Below are 16,119 nucleotides of genomic sequence, written 5' to 3'. Positions count from 1 at the left end.
GGGCCACATCGAGGGGAGGAAGCCCGGAGAGCGCTGCAAGTAGCTGTCAATCATCACTATAATACGTTAGCCTCATCGTCAACGTGTTAATGTTATTTATATCCAAAGGTGTGTGTACATAATTAACATGCCAGAGATGCCGATTTAAATGTTCATCATTTTGGGATGTGCACTCGTACAGTAGGCTATTGCACGTGCTCTATGTACAAGTAATGGAAAGATAATACATAATACATTTATAAATTGTAACAGTTTTTGCTGAAGTACATCTGTAAGTACAGTAAGTACAGTCCTTCTGAGGTACTAAGTCTGCTTTACTTGAGTATTTTCATTTTATGGCACTTTATACTTCTACTGCACTACATTTGAGAGGGGATTATTGTATTTTTGGAAGCACTGAGGCAAGTGAAAAAATAAACAATTCTGGTGATCCATTTTCTAATCTAAATGGTTTTCTCCACTGTGTTTATGACTTATGAACAGGTGAATAAAAGTACTTTTTTTTTCCATCTATGAAACCGATTTGGGAAAAAAGGTTTGGCAGGTGAATTTTGTGTTGTTGTCAAGTACTACTTTACTGGTGCTAATCTTCCGCCTTCACTCCTATTTAGAACATGTGGTAGTAGTGCACTTCAGGCTCCTTTGGCCGAAATGTATTACAACAACAAAAAACTTTTTTTCTCCTGTTCTTAAATGATAAACAAAGGGGGAAATTTAGATCAGATTTATAAAATGGATCACCAGAATGAGTTTTTCTCACTTGCCTCTCGAGGCTTCCGTATACAGTATATATGGACACTATAAAGCATATGAATTATGTTGCACAGTTATAAAGCAAAGTAATTAATCCATCAGCAGTTCAAATTAGCTCCACAATCACATTGCATTCATCTGTAAGAATAATCCAACATCATAATAATAACAATAATAATAATAATAATAATAATAATAATAATAATAATAATAATAATAATAATAATAATAATAATAATAATATAACACTGGCCATTCTGTCTGCACAAGAACACTTTCCTCATCATACTTATGTACTTTTGACTAAAACATTGTGGTATTGTTACTTTTACTTCAATAGGTAAAAAACTTGAATACTTCTTCCACGCCTTGTTTTTATATCGTTTTCAGGGAAACGTTTTAGGTTTTCTATGATATCTTTTCATTATTGATTATTATTCTGGGAATTTAATACAAGGCTTTAATTTGAGGATTAAGGTTTTTTATTTGTGTATACCTCTGTGTTTACAATACAGTATTCTTTAAAAGTTTTACAGAACCTATTGTCCTATTGCTCACACATGTCCCTTTTAGACCTTTTACCTACCTTATCTGTCCAGATTAGAGATCTAAATGTTGATGAGGCCACAGTGTAATTTCATAGTCATGATTCAAAGTCCAAATGTTGCAATAACATGCAACAACTTCAAATATGGAAAGGACAGGAAAGGATTTATCGGGATAAGGATTTAAAAATCATGGGCTCGGTAAGTAACCTAGTTTTTATTAGTTAAAATAAAAAATAAAAATAGATCTTAAATGTATTTTAAAAAGTAAGTACATTGAACGGTCAGTCAGCCTTTTCATTAACTGTGATTGGTTTATAGAGAAAGGTTGATGCATACCATTTCAAATTCTGACTTGTGATGTGTTTGCTCTCAAAAAACACATCTCATAACATGGACAGTTACAGCCTGCTATATTTTGGATCACGCAATGGCTTAAAAGGACAATGCCCATCATGAGCTAAAATAAATCCCTCTTATATAATATATTATTTAACCAGGGAAGAGATTAAAATTCCTTTGCCAAGATACCAGCTGCACACAGATCATAGACAACACTGACTTGTAATGAAAAAGGTAAAACACACAAAAGGGATGGTGGGACATGGGATCAAAATGTGAGATGTGATCAAAAGCATAATGTAAAATTAGCAGCCAATAAAGCACAACAACGAATGAGAGAAGGTGACATCTGGCAAATGTACTTAACATGTCATGTTAATACTGTTGCTTTGATTAACCTTAGTTTAATGGTTATTGTTTATTTGCTTTTATTCATCTTTTAGTATTAGTCAATCCTCACCTATTGTATTTTATTAATACTTGTTTTCTTGTGTCTGGTGTTATTCAGGGATTGTGCTGTTGGGTTTTCTATGATGTGGTTTTGTGTTTTTGAAAATTGAAATGTAATACACTCCTCCCTTCCTTAATTGCAGGTACTCATGAAGGATGACTAACATTCACCTGTACATGGACTGATCCACTGAGGCCAAAGGATGGTAAAAAGTGTCATGGTAGCATATGCCCTGTGGGCAGTCGGTGGGCCTTTGGGCCTTCACCATTTATATTTAGGCAGAGACAGCCACGCTCTGTTATGGATGCTGACCCTGGGAGGATTTGGGTTTGGCTGGGTCAGAGAGGTCATGCGCATTCCTGCATATGTTGGGGAGGCCAATCGAGATGCAGAGAAAGAGAGAAAAGCACCTCCCACCATGGTCCCCCCACCTGTAGGCCCTGTCAGATTTGTTGGACAGGTGTTTGTTGGGATCTACTTTGGCACTGTGGCTCTGATTGGACTGAACTCCCTTGGTTTCTTCTACTTGATCGTCCTGCCTCTATGTGTGGGTGCAGGGGTACATCTGGTGTCCTGTATTGGTCTGCAGACTTCTGATCTCCAGAAAACTTTGACTGCTTGTCTCATCACCTCCCCAATATTCTATGGCAGCTCTTTATCACCTCTCCCTATAAGCCTGGCTGCCAGTGTCACTGCTGCACAGCACCGCAGGGTCAAACCTCCACAGACACCCGGGAGCACACAGAAACTAGGTGAGATGATCTCACAAATACAACAACTCTATTGGATTTACTTTTACTCCATCATAACACTGTTTCTCTCTAAATCTTTAAGATCCATTAAAATTACATTTCCTTCTGTCTTTTATCCAGGTCCACGGCTTTACAGGCTCGGTCTAGCCTGGCTGGCCTTCTCTGCTCCGCTGGGTTACTGTATTTTCCATAACACCACAGCCACACTGTACTACCTGTCTGATTGTTTAGCAGCACTGCTGGATATTTTCTGGTTCCTGCCTTGGCTCAGAAATGTGTTGGAGTACATTCTTTTAATGCCTTATAAGCTCTTGTGTGTAATTACTGGAGGAGGGTACTATGATGACGCTTGGAAGAAGGTGCTGGAAATACTTCTCAAAGAATACTCTGAGAAAGAAAAAGAGGCACTGCGGGTGAGTAAACTCATAACTCTGGAAAGGAAACTTATTACATGAGTGTGTGAGGTGTGTACTGTGCATCAGTCTGAACCTTTTCAGCAGGTAAAGTCATTTCTCCGGCTTTGTCATAATCTCAACACTGTGTCTCTGGATATATTTGTGTTGCAGGTATTGTCATTGGAGGCAGAGGCCTCACTAGAAGACATAACTCACAGCTATAGGGAGCTGGCTAAGACATGGCATCCAGACCATAATCCTGGCAAGGATGCAGAGGCCATGTTCGTGAAGATCAATGAGGCTTATGAGGTTCTTCTACAACGGCACAAACCTCGTCGATTCATATAGTTTTCCCTCCATTCCTCACTGACTGACTATTTTTCAGTCATTGTTTATAATGTTCATGGAACATAAATCAAAAGCATGGACAGAGACTTGCACGGTATTTCACAGATGTCTGATTGGTTACTTGGTAGTTTGTCTCAAGCAGCACTTTGCTGCCACCTGGTGTTGCTACAGATGTAATGTCACCATAAACTATTTCATCACAACAATTGTACTTGTATTTTAACGTTTGTTTGCTTGCTATTAAACGCTCAACTAACACCACCAAGTACATATCATTTAATAATTGAATCCTGGATATTAAAATAAATTATCAAATGATGTAATATTCATGTAATAATAGTATATAGACAGATGTCAAAGAGAGAGAGAAATTGTGAAATAACCCGCCAACTCCATCCTCTAGCATTTCCGGATAGGCCTTGATAATAAACTGTCTGAATTTACATTGAATACTTTGATAACATGTAGCAGGCTTGCTGGCCATCTTGTTGCCAGTATGTCTTTATCCAAACAGATATTAATGCGCAGCAGCCTTTAATAGTCTTCTGTTGAGCCTATTAGTTCTTCTCATGGCATACATGTCATCACATTTTTACCACCTGTCCCCGGAGCTGACATGCATCGATGCATTCGACAATCACTGAATCAAGAGCTCTGTTGTACAATTATTCGGTCTGTATCCCAGCATGGGCCCGGAAGTTGTTTGGGATTCCCAGGTAAAAAAAAAAAAAAAAATCCCGGAGATGCTGTCGTCGCCTGGGAAAACAAACAGCCACCCAGACAATTAAAAAGGAAAACACCGATCGGTCGCCAGGTAAGGAGGAGGCTTGTGGACTTCACCGCGGCGCTTGGTAAGACCATCCATCGGTTTTTAATGTGGAAGTACGGCATGTTTTTGACTAGTTGGTGGGGTGAATGCCATTTGTCGTGTGGTCGGGTGCCATAGCAACGGCTCATGAGAAACATTGTATAGCCCTGGCCAGTTTGACGTGCTCGATGTCGGATGACAGTTCATGCGGACAATTTGGACTGTGGCAACTCCTGCAACAAATTGCCGTTGTGTCTAGCCGCTGTCTCGACCGTCCATGAGCTGATTGGTGTCATACATAACGGACCAAATCCACCGAGCAGCTAAAACATGGAGAAGAAGCATGATAGTTATTTGAACATGTAACGCAATATGTCTTACAGCACAGTCGCCCAGAAAAGATTGCCAGGCAAGGGTCGGCGCTGGTGCGCGTCCCCCTATTTTTTATTTATTTATCGCCGTGCCCTGGTGTGACTGGCGCGTCTCCCGGCTGCATCAGCGCCTGTTGCTCCCCATGCGCGGCCAATGCCAGGATATTAATTTTCCCTGCGATTCGTTGTCTCCGCCCCCCATCCCCACCCTCCCCTCGCCCACCCTCCCCACAGTCTCCTCTGTCCATTGTTGTTGTCATCCATTTGAGCAAAAGGTGCAGCACTGTACATCTGGGTATTTTTTCTGTCTATATTTTTTCAACATGAAAATAAACAGAGCATCACCTTAACTCTGGTCACATAAAATCAACATGTTCTCTGTCTGGAAACCTTGTAACTCAGCACCGCCAGTGTTGGAAATTGGTTTAGTCTCCATATCTCTTTGCACTTTGATGTTTGCTGTGGAGTAATTGCACCATGTAACCTACAAAAAAAAATGCCCCCATGATTAATTATTAGCCTATTACACGTATACAGAGGGTGGACAAAATAACAGGAACAATTAATAAAAAACCGCACAAAATAAATATAGCCTATGAACTTAAACTCAACAAAATGTAACATTTTAAGATTTGTGAAGCTATATATGTACAGTATATATGATATTAGATCAGAAAACTGCACTAGTTAGGGTAATGTACTATATATAGCTTTCTAACTTGATACATTTTTTTATCTGTATATTATATTGTAGTTTTTTATACTTATCTGTATTATTTTCCACTCTGGTTGTCTTCTTGTTCTGCTGTAATGTTAAATTTCCCTCCTGGGATCAATAAAGTTGGTTCTTAATATCTTAATATTGCATTTTGTTGAGATTACGTCAATAATGTAAGGTGTTTCAGCTATTTTGTTCACCCCCAGTAGTTTGAACTCCTCCTCCAACACTCTTGGCCATTACCTTTATAAATGTAGGGCCTCGCATATTCATTTGCTGGCCATGGTGCAGAGGAATCTACATAATACAGAAATAGCAGTGCAGAAGTTTATCAAATTAGTTTAATACAGTGAACTTATTGTTAGACATTTGGATCTGAAAGCATATAGTTATCTATTTCCTGGCCTTATTATTGTAACAACAAACAGCTGGTAAGTATATTTTATATGGTAAGCATCAAAGGTGTTGTTTGCGATTCTCATGTGAATAAGATTTGGAAAATTGTATCTTCTCAAAAATGATCATTTTGAATGGGAAAAAAGTAACATTAACAATCTGTTTTTAAATCATATTTCTGTAGGCATCTGGTGAGAGAATGAATGCTGATGACTGCAATGGACGCTCATATGCACAAGGTAAGTTTATATGTAAAGGAGAAACTATACATTTGTGTGCACAGTCTCAAGGCTTTAATGTTTACTTTAATAACATGGGCATATTTGTGTTTCAGGTAATGGAGGAGAGTCATCAACGGAACAGGATTTTTATGGCAGGTTGCAGGGCCCTTCAGTGACATCTCCAAACAGTCAGCAGTCCTCACCACACCGCTCCCTGAGTGGTCAGTTATTATTTCTTTTAATTGTGGCCACATGGTGTGTATATAATTCTTCATTGACATTATGACAGTAAATGTGTTTTTCCCCTAACTCTCTCTACACAGCAAACTCCATCAAGGTTGAGCTGTGCAGCGACGATGAGTCACCAGGTGCTCCACAGCCAGAGAACAGAGAGGCTGTGACGGATGATAGCGGGAGGGAAGACAGAGGGGACCCCATGGAAGAAGGGAGCGCAGAGTACCCAGGGGCAGGAAGAGACAGTGGGAGCATTTACAATGAGATGGCCAGTCCAAATGCTGCTTCACCAGGACCTATCCGGCTGCCCAATGGGAAGCTCCAGTGTGAGGTGTGTGGGATGATCTGCATCGGACCCAACGTGCTGATGGTGCACAAGCGTAGCCACACAGGTGAGAACAAGCCAGCAAGTCAGTGACAAGTATAAGCAATACTTCAAATGATTTACCTCTAAAATCCTCTGTCCATGCATCCATGTGTCCATAGGTGAGAGGCCTTTCCAGTGTAACCAGTGTGGAGCTTCCTTCACCCAGAAGGGGAACTTGTTGCGCCACATCAAGTTACATTCGGGAGAAAAGCCTTTCAAATGTCCCGTTTGCAACTACGCTTGTCGCCGGAGAGATGCCCTGGCTGGACATCTACGCACACATGCAGGTAAATCAGTGAGCTTTAAGTGCAAGACAACAGGACCTAACACATCAAACATAAGTTATGAAGAGTTTTTAATAAATCTACCTAATCATTTATTGAAACTGATGGATGCAGTTGTATCATAACAGTATTCCTTATTATGATGACGCATAATGTATGAAACAACGGTAAGCAGTAGAAGTGGGGATTCATTAGAACGGCCCCCTTTTGTGAAGTTCAGAGGAAATAGGTCTTCTTTACCAGAATGTTCTGTAAAACACATGACAAAATATGACATTTAGCCGTTTATGAAAACAGGAAATCCTGTGCATTCAATTTCTCAACACACATTCAACAGGTGTTGACACACAGTCTTGTTACACTAGGTCTTGTTTGGTGGATCTCCACCGGTCACAGGTTCATTTTCGAAGAAAAAGATTCTTGCAAACTGGATTCCAGCGAATTGACGTCAGTCTTACCGACGGTTTATTAAGAGGAAACGTTGCGGTGAAGGAATAGGCGTTGTCTGACGTCATTGGCGAGCAATATAGAACGATTTCAGGAATTGCCAATCAATGGGGAAATACATTCTCTCATACCTAGCCAATAATAAGTGGTTCTTTACTAAAAAAAGATCCCCTCCCTGTAACACAATATTAAACAACACTATAGTAGTTTACACGATATTTCTCAGCAAATGACATTTGATCAGCAGAATCCGTTGTCTAGGTAAAATCTAGGCCGTTTTGTCTCATTCAAATATTTCTTCTCTGAATTGCAGCTTCTTCTCCAACGGTGGGAAAACCTTTCAAGTGCAGCTACTGTAGTCGCAGCTACAAACAACAGAGCACACTCGAGGAACACCTAGAGCGCTGCCATAGTTATCTGAAGAGTCTAGACCACCAGACAGCAGTCAACGCACAGACAGCACAGGGTAACACATCACACAAAAATGACACTCACTTCCTAAGCTTATAAGTTTCTACAAGATTGTAAATACAAATAGATTGAATAAAGCATGTTTAACATATTTATACATATCATGAGTTAGTATATTGATGACAAAAGGCTTTCTGTTTTCAGGTGAAGAGTCAGTAAATATGGAGACATTATCTAAACCTGTGCTCGAGCCATCCAATGAAAAACTCCAGTTTGTGGATAGACTGGCTATCAGCATTACCAAACGCAAGAGGTCAACGCCACAGAAGTTTTTAGGTGAGCAATCCATGTTATTCATATTTAGTACGATTGTATAACCTATTATACATGCTATTCTATTTTTAATTTCAAGCATACGATAATAATGATATATCTTTAACATGATAAAGTACAGAAATAATAATTCGTACTCGTGAACGTGAACGTGAAATCTCAGGAACAAGTAGGAGATTTTCTTCAAACTTGGCATAAAAACGTCCACTTTGACCGAAGGACGAAATTGATTGGATTTTGGTGATCAAAGGTCAGGGTCACAGTGACCTCACAAAACATGTTTTTGGCCATAACTCAAGAATTCATATGCTAATGACAATTACACACACAACAACAATCACATGAAATACTAAAAGGTGATGATATTTTGGACAGACATGGATCTAGACTGCAATTTAACTGGTTGGCTGTAATTCTAGTTTATAATTGATATTCCTTTTCATAGGTGAAAAGCACATGCACCTTGACCTACCCGAAGCACCTTACGAATTGTCCTCTGGCTCTGAGAAGGAGGGGGACCTCATGAGCTCTCGGCCTGCCGGGGACTCTGCTGGGTTGGCTGGTTCACATCACCAAGGCGGCAGGGGTAAAGGGGAGAACCATGAGCCGCCTGCACTGTCTCAGCTCCATCCTGCCTTCCTGTCGGAGCTACGCACGGTTATGGGCTCCATCAAAAGCAACGTGACTCCTCAGGGCCCCCGAGCACATGGTGGAGGTGGGCTGGCAGCAGTGTCCCTTGGCCTGGCTGGGAGGGAGGCAGGTGAAGGCCGTGATGACCAACGCTCAGCCCATAGCCACACCGCCTCGCCCAACGGCTGCCCCGACTCTACAGACACAGAGAGCACAGCAGAAGACCAGAGCACAAGGGCTACAGCCCCGACAAGTACCTCCAACAACCACCACCTCCACTACCAAACCCCAGCACTGCCCCGCAGCCATCCCACTTCCAGCCCCAGGCAGGCCAAAGACTTGGAGTGGGAGAGAGCGTGTCCTGTGCCCCCCACCATAGCAAAGAGGAGCCCTGTCACACCCCTTTCTTCCAGGAGAGACTGTGCAGGTGTTAGACAGGGATGGCCGGCCTGTGCGCTCCTTCCACTGCCGGCACTGTCGCATCCTCTTCCTGGACCATGTCATGTTCACCATCCACATGGGTTGCCACGGCTTCCGCCAACCCTTTGAGTGCAACATCTGTGGCCACCGCAGCCAGGACCGCTACGAGTTCTCGTCTCACATCAGCCGCGGAGAGCATCAGGTGGGCTGAGGAGAGGGGATAGTGGTCGGACGATGAGAGGTGACTGTTGCTCTCTAAAGTTGTAGGCTCCTGTTTGTTCTGCACCAGATCAGTTGCTTTAAATCCCAAGTGTAAGTAAAAGGATTTGTGATTTTATCGTGAGATTATTTATTAAACTAAAGTGAGTGAAAAATCCTTTCACCGCACCATTTAAAGTTTAGTGGAGGCAAATTACATTCTATGATTGATTGCACTCCCATATCAAATCATCTGGCAAAACTACTGGTTTTGCTTCAAAAGTGCCTTCTTTGGGGATTTCCTCTTAACAAAAAAAAACTGGAAGGGAACTGGTGCTCTAAAATCTTGACTAGCCATCTTTTGCTAAGTGATTTTGTTAGCACCTTTTAGAGGTCATGTGCACAGGCAGTTAAGGAAAGCATGGCATGTACATTTTAAGTACTCTATTTGGTATGCTTAGTATGCACTAAGAGCTTTGTTTTTGTGGTTGAGGAGGGTACTTTGTGTCGTGTGTCAGGTAAGCTTAATATGCACTGAGAGCTTTGTACCTCTGGGTTTGGGAAGAGCTTTTGTCACAGACGAAGCACAGAAATGGATTGCCTTAACTCCTACAGTAGTACGCTGCTGGAGGAATACATTGTTTACAGCACGTGTGAAGTCACCTCAGAAGAGAATATTTGCAGCTGCACAGTGAGACTATCAGGACAAAGCGAAATCATGAGGGAAATGAACTTGAAAACATTCAGGGCCTTCAGGCCTCAGATGTAAAATAGGTTTTTGGATTTTAAAGTGAGTCTTAGAATACTGGTGCAGATCAGACCACGAGCCATGTAGTGTACAGTAGAGCCTGACTGAGATGGCCCAGGGTGCTATACCTATACAGGATTGCACTTTTAGGTTCCCTGCTTATATATGAACATCTTTGCCGAAGCACTTGATGGCTTTACAATTTTTTTTCTGTGATTGTTCTACTGCACTGATAAATCGCATAATACTCACAATAATTGATCATTTAATTTGCAACACCAGTGTATTTTTAACGGAGCTGGCCTTCTACAGAATCCCACAGCGTTGCACTGGTTCTGCGGTTCTACACTCAAGTTTGCTGCAATGTGTGACTGAGAATTAAATATCAGTTCAACTACACAAATAATTTTGTGGTTTTGCACTCAGCAGTTAAGGCTGAGATTTTAAACACTTTGCGTAATGTAAGTGAATTAACAAATTAATTATTTAAAAAGGAATTAACAAATCAGTTTGGATCTGTTTGGTTATCACTTGTGATTATCTATTTAGTGTTGTTTGTTTCAGCCTTGGTGTATTTAATCAGCTATATTCCAAATCTTATCCAGCATATTCCTCAAGTCCATGAAATGTTACCTCCTGCTTCTTTATAGCACCCAAATACCTTATTGCTACAGTATGGTGAGTTATCTGATAATGTTAATATTGGGAACGTGAATGAGACCAAACTCAGTATTCTTACTTGTTATTGTGGGTTTGCTGCTTCATAGTTTAACTTAATTTCCTTCGATCGCAGGCAAAAAATATACTTGAAACTGTTTGAGAAAAAAAGTAACCTAAAAATGCACTTGGTTTGATAAGTAGAGAAATGTGTGTGAATGGAATATAGCATGTGTGCTTGTCATTTTCTGCTTTTCCCTGAATTGTGAATTATTTTTGAAATGTGAAGTAATTTCAAGAAGTGAAAATGAGGCATGGATTTTTGTCTCCTTGTGTGGACTTTTCAATGTTATAAGATATTTTGTGAATGATGTAACATGACAAAACACTTTACCTCAAAGTTAAAGATGTACAACTGCCTCATTATTTCAACAAGTCATGTTGCTTTCCAAGATGTTCTTGCAGTTACAAACGCGTGCCCCTTCGATATTCTCAAAACTTTTTACTGTCAATAAAGTTGAGTTTATTGTAAAAGTGATTTTCTCTAGTTCGACTATGATGGCATTCACATCATTGTGCTTGTTTCTCACTAGAAGAACATTTTCATTCAGTTTCCCACGTCTCCTATGTGAAAATACAAAAAAAACAAGCAGATATTTAAGGTTTTATTTCACAAAAATAACACATTTTAAATTCCACACCATACAGGCTTTGCAGGTACTCACAGGACGCGACTGATATAGTGAGACTATTCCTTTAACTGTGCTTACTACTAAAAATATATTTTAATTTCTACAGCTGTGTCCATCGATTCATGTCAGATTATAGGATGTAAAGAACTGGGTAGCCGACTGTAATCTGTACGGTATATTTAGTTAACAATGAGAGAAAGGCTTATTGTTTATTACATTACTACTTGTCTATCCCCCGGAGACTAAACACCCCATAATTATAACAGTTGGAGCAGATTTTCTAGTGTTACTTAATGTAATTTATCAAAAGGTCCATGAATATTTTAAATAGTTTGCCTTCTTAGATGCAAGATGCCATGCCACGCAGATCCATGACATCTAAGAAGCCAAATCATGTATTTATCTTGAAACTTTCAAATTTAACTTTAGTTCATTTTCCTTTTAAAAATGATTTTACATCTTAAATTATTAATTACAAATTTCAAATTGTAAAAAAAACTATATTGTAAGCCTTAGTAAGAAAAGTAAAGATATACTTTTTATACATAAATAAAGTGTCACTGTATATTGAGTGTTAATACTTCAGAGATACGGGTAAGCAGTGAATTTCTGCTGAGAAATACATTTGAAATAGATAAAGTGTTAACACTGAACAGAGTGTGTTCATGTGACAGTTTTCAGGTTGGTTTCACCTTTTTTTCCTCTGCAGTGGAAATTCTGTTGTGGCTGCTCCTATATACAAATACCAGGTGCACTTCAAAAAGTACACAAACAAAGCCACCCCTATAGCATTCAGAAGTACAAATAAACCTAATATGTAACAGTCAAATATGTCTATACAGAGTATTCTTTCTCCCTTTGACAACACACACTTAGCAAGGTGCAGACCGGTGTGACCTTAAATGTTGTACTGAAGCGTACTGAAGGCGACTTCTCGATGTCTTTTAATTTAAAAGACAATTTTCTAAGCCTTGACTACATGTGTAATTCAAAACCACTTCATAGTGCAACTGTCACTAGATTAAAAAACCAAACAAGAAACAACTCACGAAAATACTTGAGCACTTGTTTGGGGGGGGTTACCATTTACAGTCTGCCGCTCACTGCCTTTAAAAACTGTTTACATTTTCAAAGGGTGAAAGAAGTTTATTTTTCACTAGAAGTACATTAAGAGTTGTTTATTCAGATTCTCACTGTCCTCTGAGTGACAATACAAAAAACAAGCAGACTAGATATTTAAGAGATTTATGTATTTATTTTTAAAAAATAACATATTAAATTTCACACCATACTCACAGGACATTACTCGATAGATATAGTGAGACTATTCCTTTTACTGTGCTTACTACTATAAAATAATTCTTATTTATACAGCTGGTACATTTAGTTAAATAATAAGAGAAAGGTTCACTGTATATTACATGACTACCTGCCTATATGAACCCCTCCAGACTAAAAACCCCATAATTATAACAGTTGGAGTAAATATTCCAGTGTTACTTAATGTGATTTATCAAAAAAGAGTTTGCCATGACAAGCCAAATCATTTATCTTGAAACTTTCAAATTCAACTTTTAGTTATTATTCCTTTTTAAAACATGTTTACATCTTAAATTAGTATATATATATATATATATATATATATATATATATATATATATATATATATATATATATATATATATATATATATATATATATATATATATGGATATACATGTATATAAAGTGTCACTTTTAATCTATCTAAAATAGTTTGACATTTTTGCACTGTGTATTGAATGTTTAGACTTAAAAAAATACAGGCAAGCAGTAAAATTCTTCTGAGAAAGAACTTTTGAAATAGGTAAAGTGTTAACGATGAATAGAGCTAAACTTAGACTGCTTTATATTCACGTGACATTTGGCTTCAGGTTGTTTTTCACCTTTTCTTTCCTCTGCAGTGGAACATTATTTTGTGGCTGCTCCTTCATACAAATTCCATGTGCAACTCAGAAAGTACACTAAGAAAGCCGCCCCTGCAGTGAATGACAGCATTCAGAAGTACAAATAATCATAATAGGTGCAGACCTGTGTGACCTTGAATGCACCCATCTGTACTATTGTGTATTAAAGGAGAGTTTTACGATGTGAATTCATTTTGATAGACCATTTTCTAAGTCTTGACTACATTTGCAATTCAAAACCACTTATTAGTGCAACCGTTACAAGTTTAAAAAACAAAACAAAAAGCTCACAAAAATACCAAATCAATTTATCACCGCTTCTGCCATTACATTTTTTATTTTTACAGGATGAACTAAGTCTGCTGTGAAACAATGCCATGTACACAAGATGGGGCTTTTCAATCATCGTTCTTTACTTTTAAAGCAATCTTTCTATTTGCAATGCAGCCACAGCTTCCCAATGTGTTTCTGTATTGTTTGAGCTCGTCAAATGTTAGGATGTGCTGCTCTACTCGCTTTTATATAATTGTAAATTGAATATATTTGGGTTTTGGGCTGCTTATTGGACTAAACAAGTATTCTAAAAATGTCACCTCAGCTCTTGGACATTATCATTACCATTTTCTGGCATTTTATAGACTAATAATCAATTGATTAATCAAATAAATTATAGATGGATTAATTAATTAAGGAAAGAAAATTAATAAATTAGAAAAAAAGTTGGTAATAGTGTAAAAACTGTATGTGATTTGTAATTAATATAGTCTAAAAGCGCAAAAACAGCAGTGTGGTCATTTTATCTCTTAACTTCAGACAGTTGAAACAGGTCATCTTCATCTCTGATTTGTTAATCATGAATACAGTTTACCGTGAATAAAGAGAGACAACTACTGCATGTTTCTGTGTCATCCACGTGCACTGTGACTGTTTTGAGGGGATGTTCCACAGCCAACACAAGAAAGGACGGGATTTCATTTGACTCACATGTGGTTTGTCGTCTATCTTCCACTGAGGGCTGCAGTAGGAGGACACGCAGCATCCGGGCCTTTGACTTTGGTAGCAGCCACTATGTCCCTCAAAACAAACTGTTGATGATGTTCTTTCACTGGACAGTCACTGGACCTCCCTCTGGGCCACATCTCATGGTTGTTCTCTCTGGTTTGGTCTTTGGGATACAGCAACGTGAACAATTGATCCGAGATCTTGTCATCAACAAACATTGTAACTACACTAAACACAGCTGCACATTGTCGACCATGAAACAAGCCGATTTCAGTTTTAAATTGTGTAAGAAGTTGTTTTATTTTGTCTCCCCTTCTTCTTCTCCTCACAATATCCTGCCACATAGTCTATAAACAGTTTGCGTTAGTTCACGTTACCTGCTAAATCTACCCAGGATGTGATGCTTCCTGTGTTTTAGCTAACGTTAGCTTAAATGCTGCATTTATCTACGTAGGAAGCGATTCAAAGCTTCAGGTAAGGTAACTTCAGTCGTTAACTTCACTGTTATCAACTGTTCATTTAACAGCTCTTAACGTCTTTTTTTTTTTAAACCGGTAGACTAACGTTAACCATGTTCTGGTAATGAATATCAAGATTGTACAGCTCACTTAAATTAAGTTATGACAATCTCGTGCAGCTAATGTAAAACCCATTATTCCTGCCTAAAATGTACTAATAACTGTTAGCTAAAAAATAAGAAGTTAGCAATTCAACCTATCTTCTTGTGTTCGCCTTATTTTTTATAACGTTAACTAATGTAACAGGTGGGTTGCTATTGCATTTGCAGAAGATTGTTTTGTTTTAAAGAGCCAATTTAAAGATTGTAATTCGACACTTATTCCACTAGATGGCAGCACTGCTCCTTAACGCTGACTTGATTTGTCAGCACGGCTCCGGGCAGCACTACTCAGCATCAGTGATGACTTATGACTGCACAGTAGTAAAAACACACAATGACTGACAGTTATGTGTTTAGCTTATACTTAGTGCATGTTTCTTCACACTCAACATGAAGGTTAATTCAAAGATGCTTTGGAAAACTGAAATGTAAATTGAGTTCAGCAGTCACATTGCATATAAAATCTACAACTCCCTTAGGTATGAGTAAAGGCTTATTAGTTAGCATCATTGTCTCAAGAAGGTTCTGTGTTAACACTCTCAAATATATCTCCACCCCTGCAGTAAAAACACAGGTGAAAACTCACACACCGTTTATACCTGAACTAATATGTGAACACAATAGTGTACAATTCACTTGACATACATCTTCCCTGCACCTCACAGTTCTTCATAAGCCACATCATTCATCTTTCTTCCAAACAATAAATCAAGCTGAAATCTAACAAACTTGTTTATATCCCAGAGGATTTTCGAAAAGAAATCTTCTGGCTGCTAGATAAACGTGTAGCTGGTAGCCTATCGAAATCATAAAAATTATTCTATCAAGCTAACGCACCCATTTGTCTTTTAGACGATCCAGATGCCAGAAAGGTTTATGATTAGCAGCCAAGCAAAACAAAGATGTCTCCCAATCTGCTGCTCACTGCAGCTGTAACCTGAATGGGCTGCAATATGCATGTGATATGAATTAATGCATTTATTGTGCCATTTCAATTATACAAAGAATGTGTTTATTTTTCGGCAGCTAAG

At 38.8% G+C, this 16,119-nt stretch overlaps 3 protein-coding genes and 1 long non-coding RNA gene across 6 annotated transcripts in view; 3 read left to right on the top strand and 1 right to left on the bottom strand.

The window, feature by feature from the left end:
- Positions 1-26: 26 nt before the first annotated feature.
- dnajc22 (DnaJ (Hsp40) homolog, subfamily C, member 22) lies at positions 27-3,732 on the top strand. Its single transcript, XM_029435333.1, has 4 exons — positions 27-108; positions 2,234-2,843; positions 2,964-3,256; positions 3,410-3,732. The coding sequence occupies exons 2-4, from the start codon at positions 2,294-2,296 to the stop codon at positions 3,584-3,586; spliced, it is 1,020 nt and encodes a 339-aa protein (XP_029291193.1). The 5' UTR covers positions 27-108; positions 2,234-2,293; the 3' UTR covers positions 3,587-3,732.
- A 581-nt stretch (positions 3,733-4,313) lies between these two features.
- Positions 4,314-11,363, top strand: ikzf4 (IKAROS family zinc finger 4). Its single transcript, XM_029435298.1, is given in 9 exon segments — positions 4,314-4,437; positions 6,064-6,118; positions 6,214-6,321; positions 6,424-6,726; positions 6,821-6,988; positions 7,746-7,898; positions 8,048-8,179; positions 8,622-9,220; positions 9,222-11,363. Coding segments are annotated over 8 exon segments (1,719 nt in total). The 5' UTR covers positions 4,314-4,437; positions 6,064-6,078; the 3' UTR covers positions 9,438-11,363.
- Positions 6,066-14,988, bottom strand: LOC115010672 (uncharacterized). Of its 3 annotated transcripts, none has more exons than XR_003832506.1 (4): positions 14,847-14,988; positions 14,452-14,632; positions 6,783-6,972; positions 6,066-6,698 (listed from the first exon to the last, which is right to left on the bottom strand). It is a non-coding gene; the product is annotated as an uncharacterized LOC115010672 (long non-coding RNA). The 3 variants fall into 3 exon arrangements; XR_003832504.1 differs by lacking the exons at positions 14,452-14,632; positions 14,847-14,988 and adding exons at positions 7,226-7,234; positions 8,649-8,765; XR_003832505.1 differs by having other exon boundaries at positions 14,452-14,924.
- Positions 14,854-16,119, top strand: part of wnt10b (wingless-type MMTV integration site family, member 10b) — an 18,282-nt gene continuing 17,016 nt past the window's right edge. The window contains exon 1 of the mRNA XM_029435317.1: positions 14,854-14,943. The gene's annotated coding sequence lies outside the window, so the exon portion shown is untranslated. The remainder of the gene's footprint in view (positions 14,944-16,119) is intronic.

This window comes from Cottoperca gobio, chromosome 7 (assembly GCF_900634415.1).
Source record: "Cottoperca gobio chromosome 7, fCotGob3.1, whole genome shotgun sequence".
NCBI lineage: Eukaryota > Metazoa > Chordata > Actinopteri > Perciformes > Bovichtidae > Cottoperca > Cottoperca gobio.
This window is presented reverse-complemented; position numbering and strand designations above follow the sequence as displayed.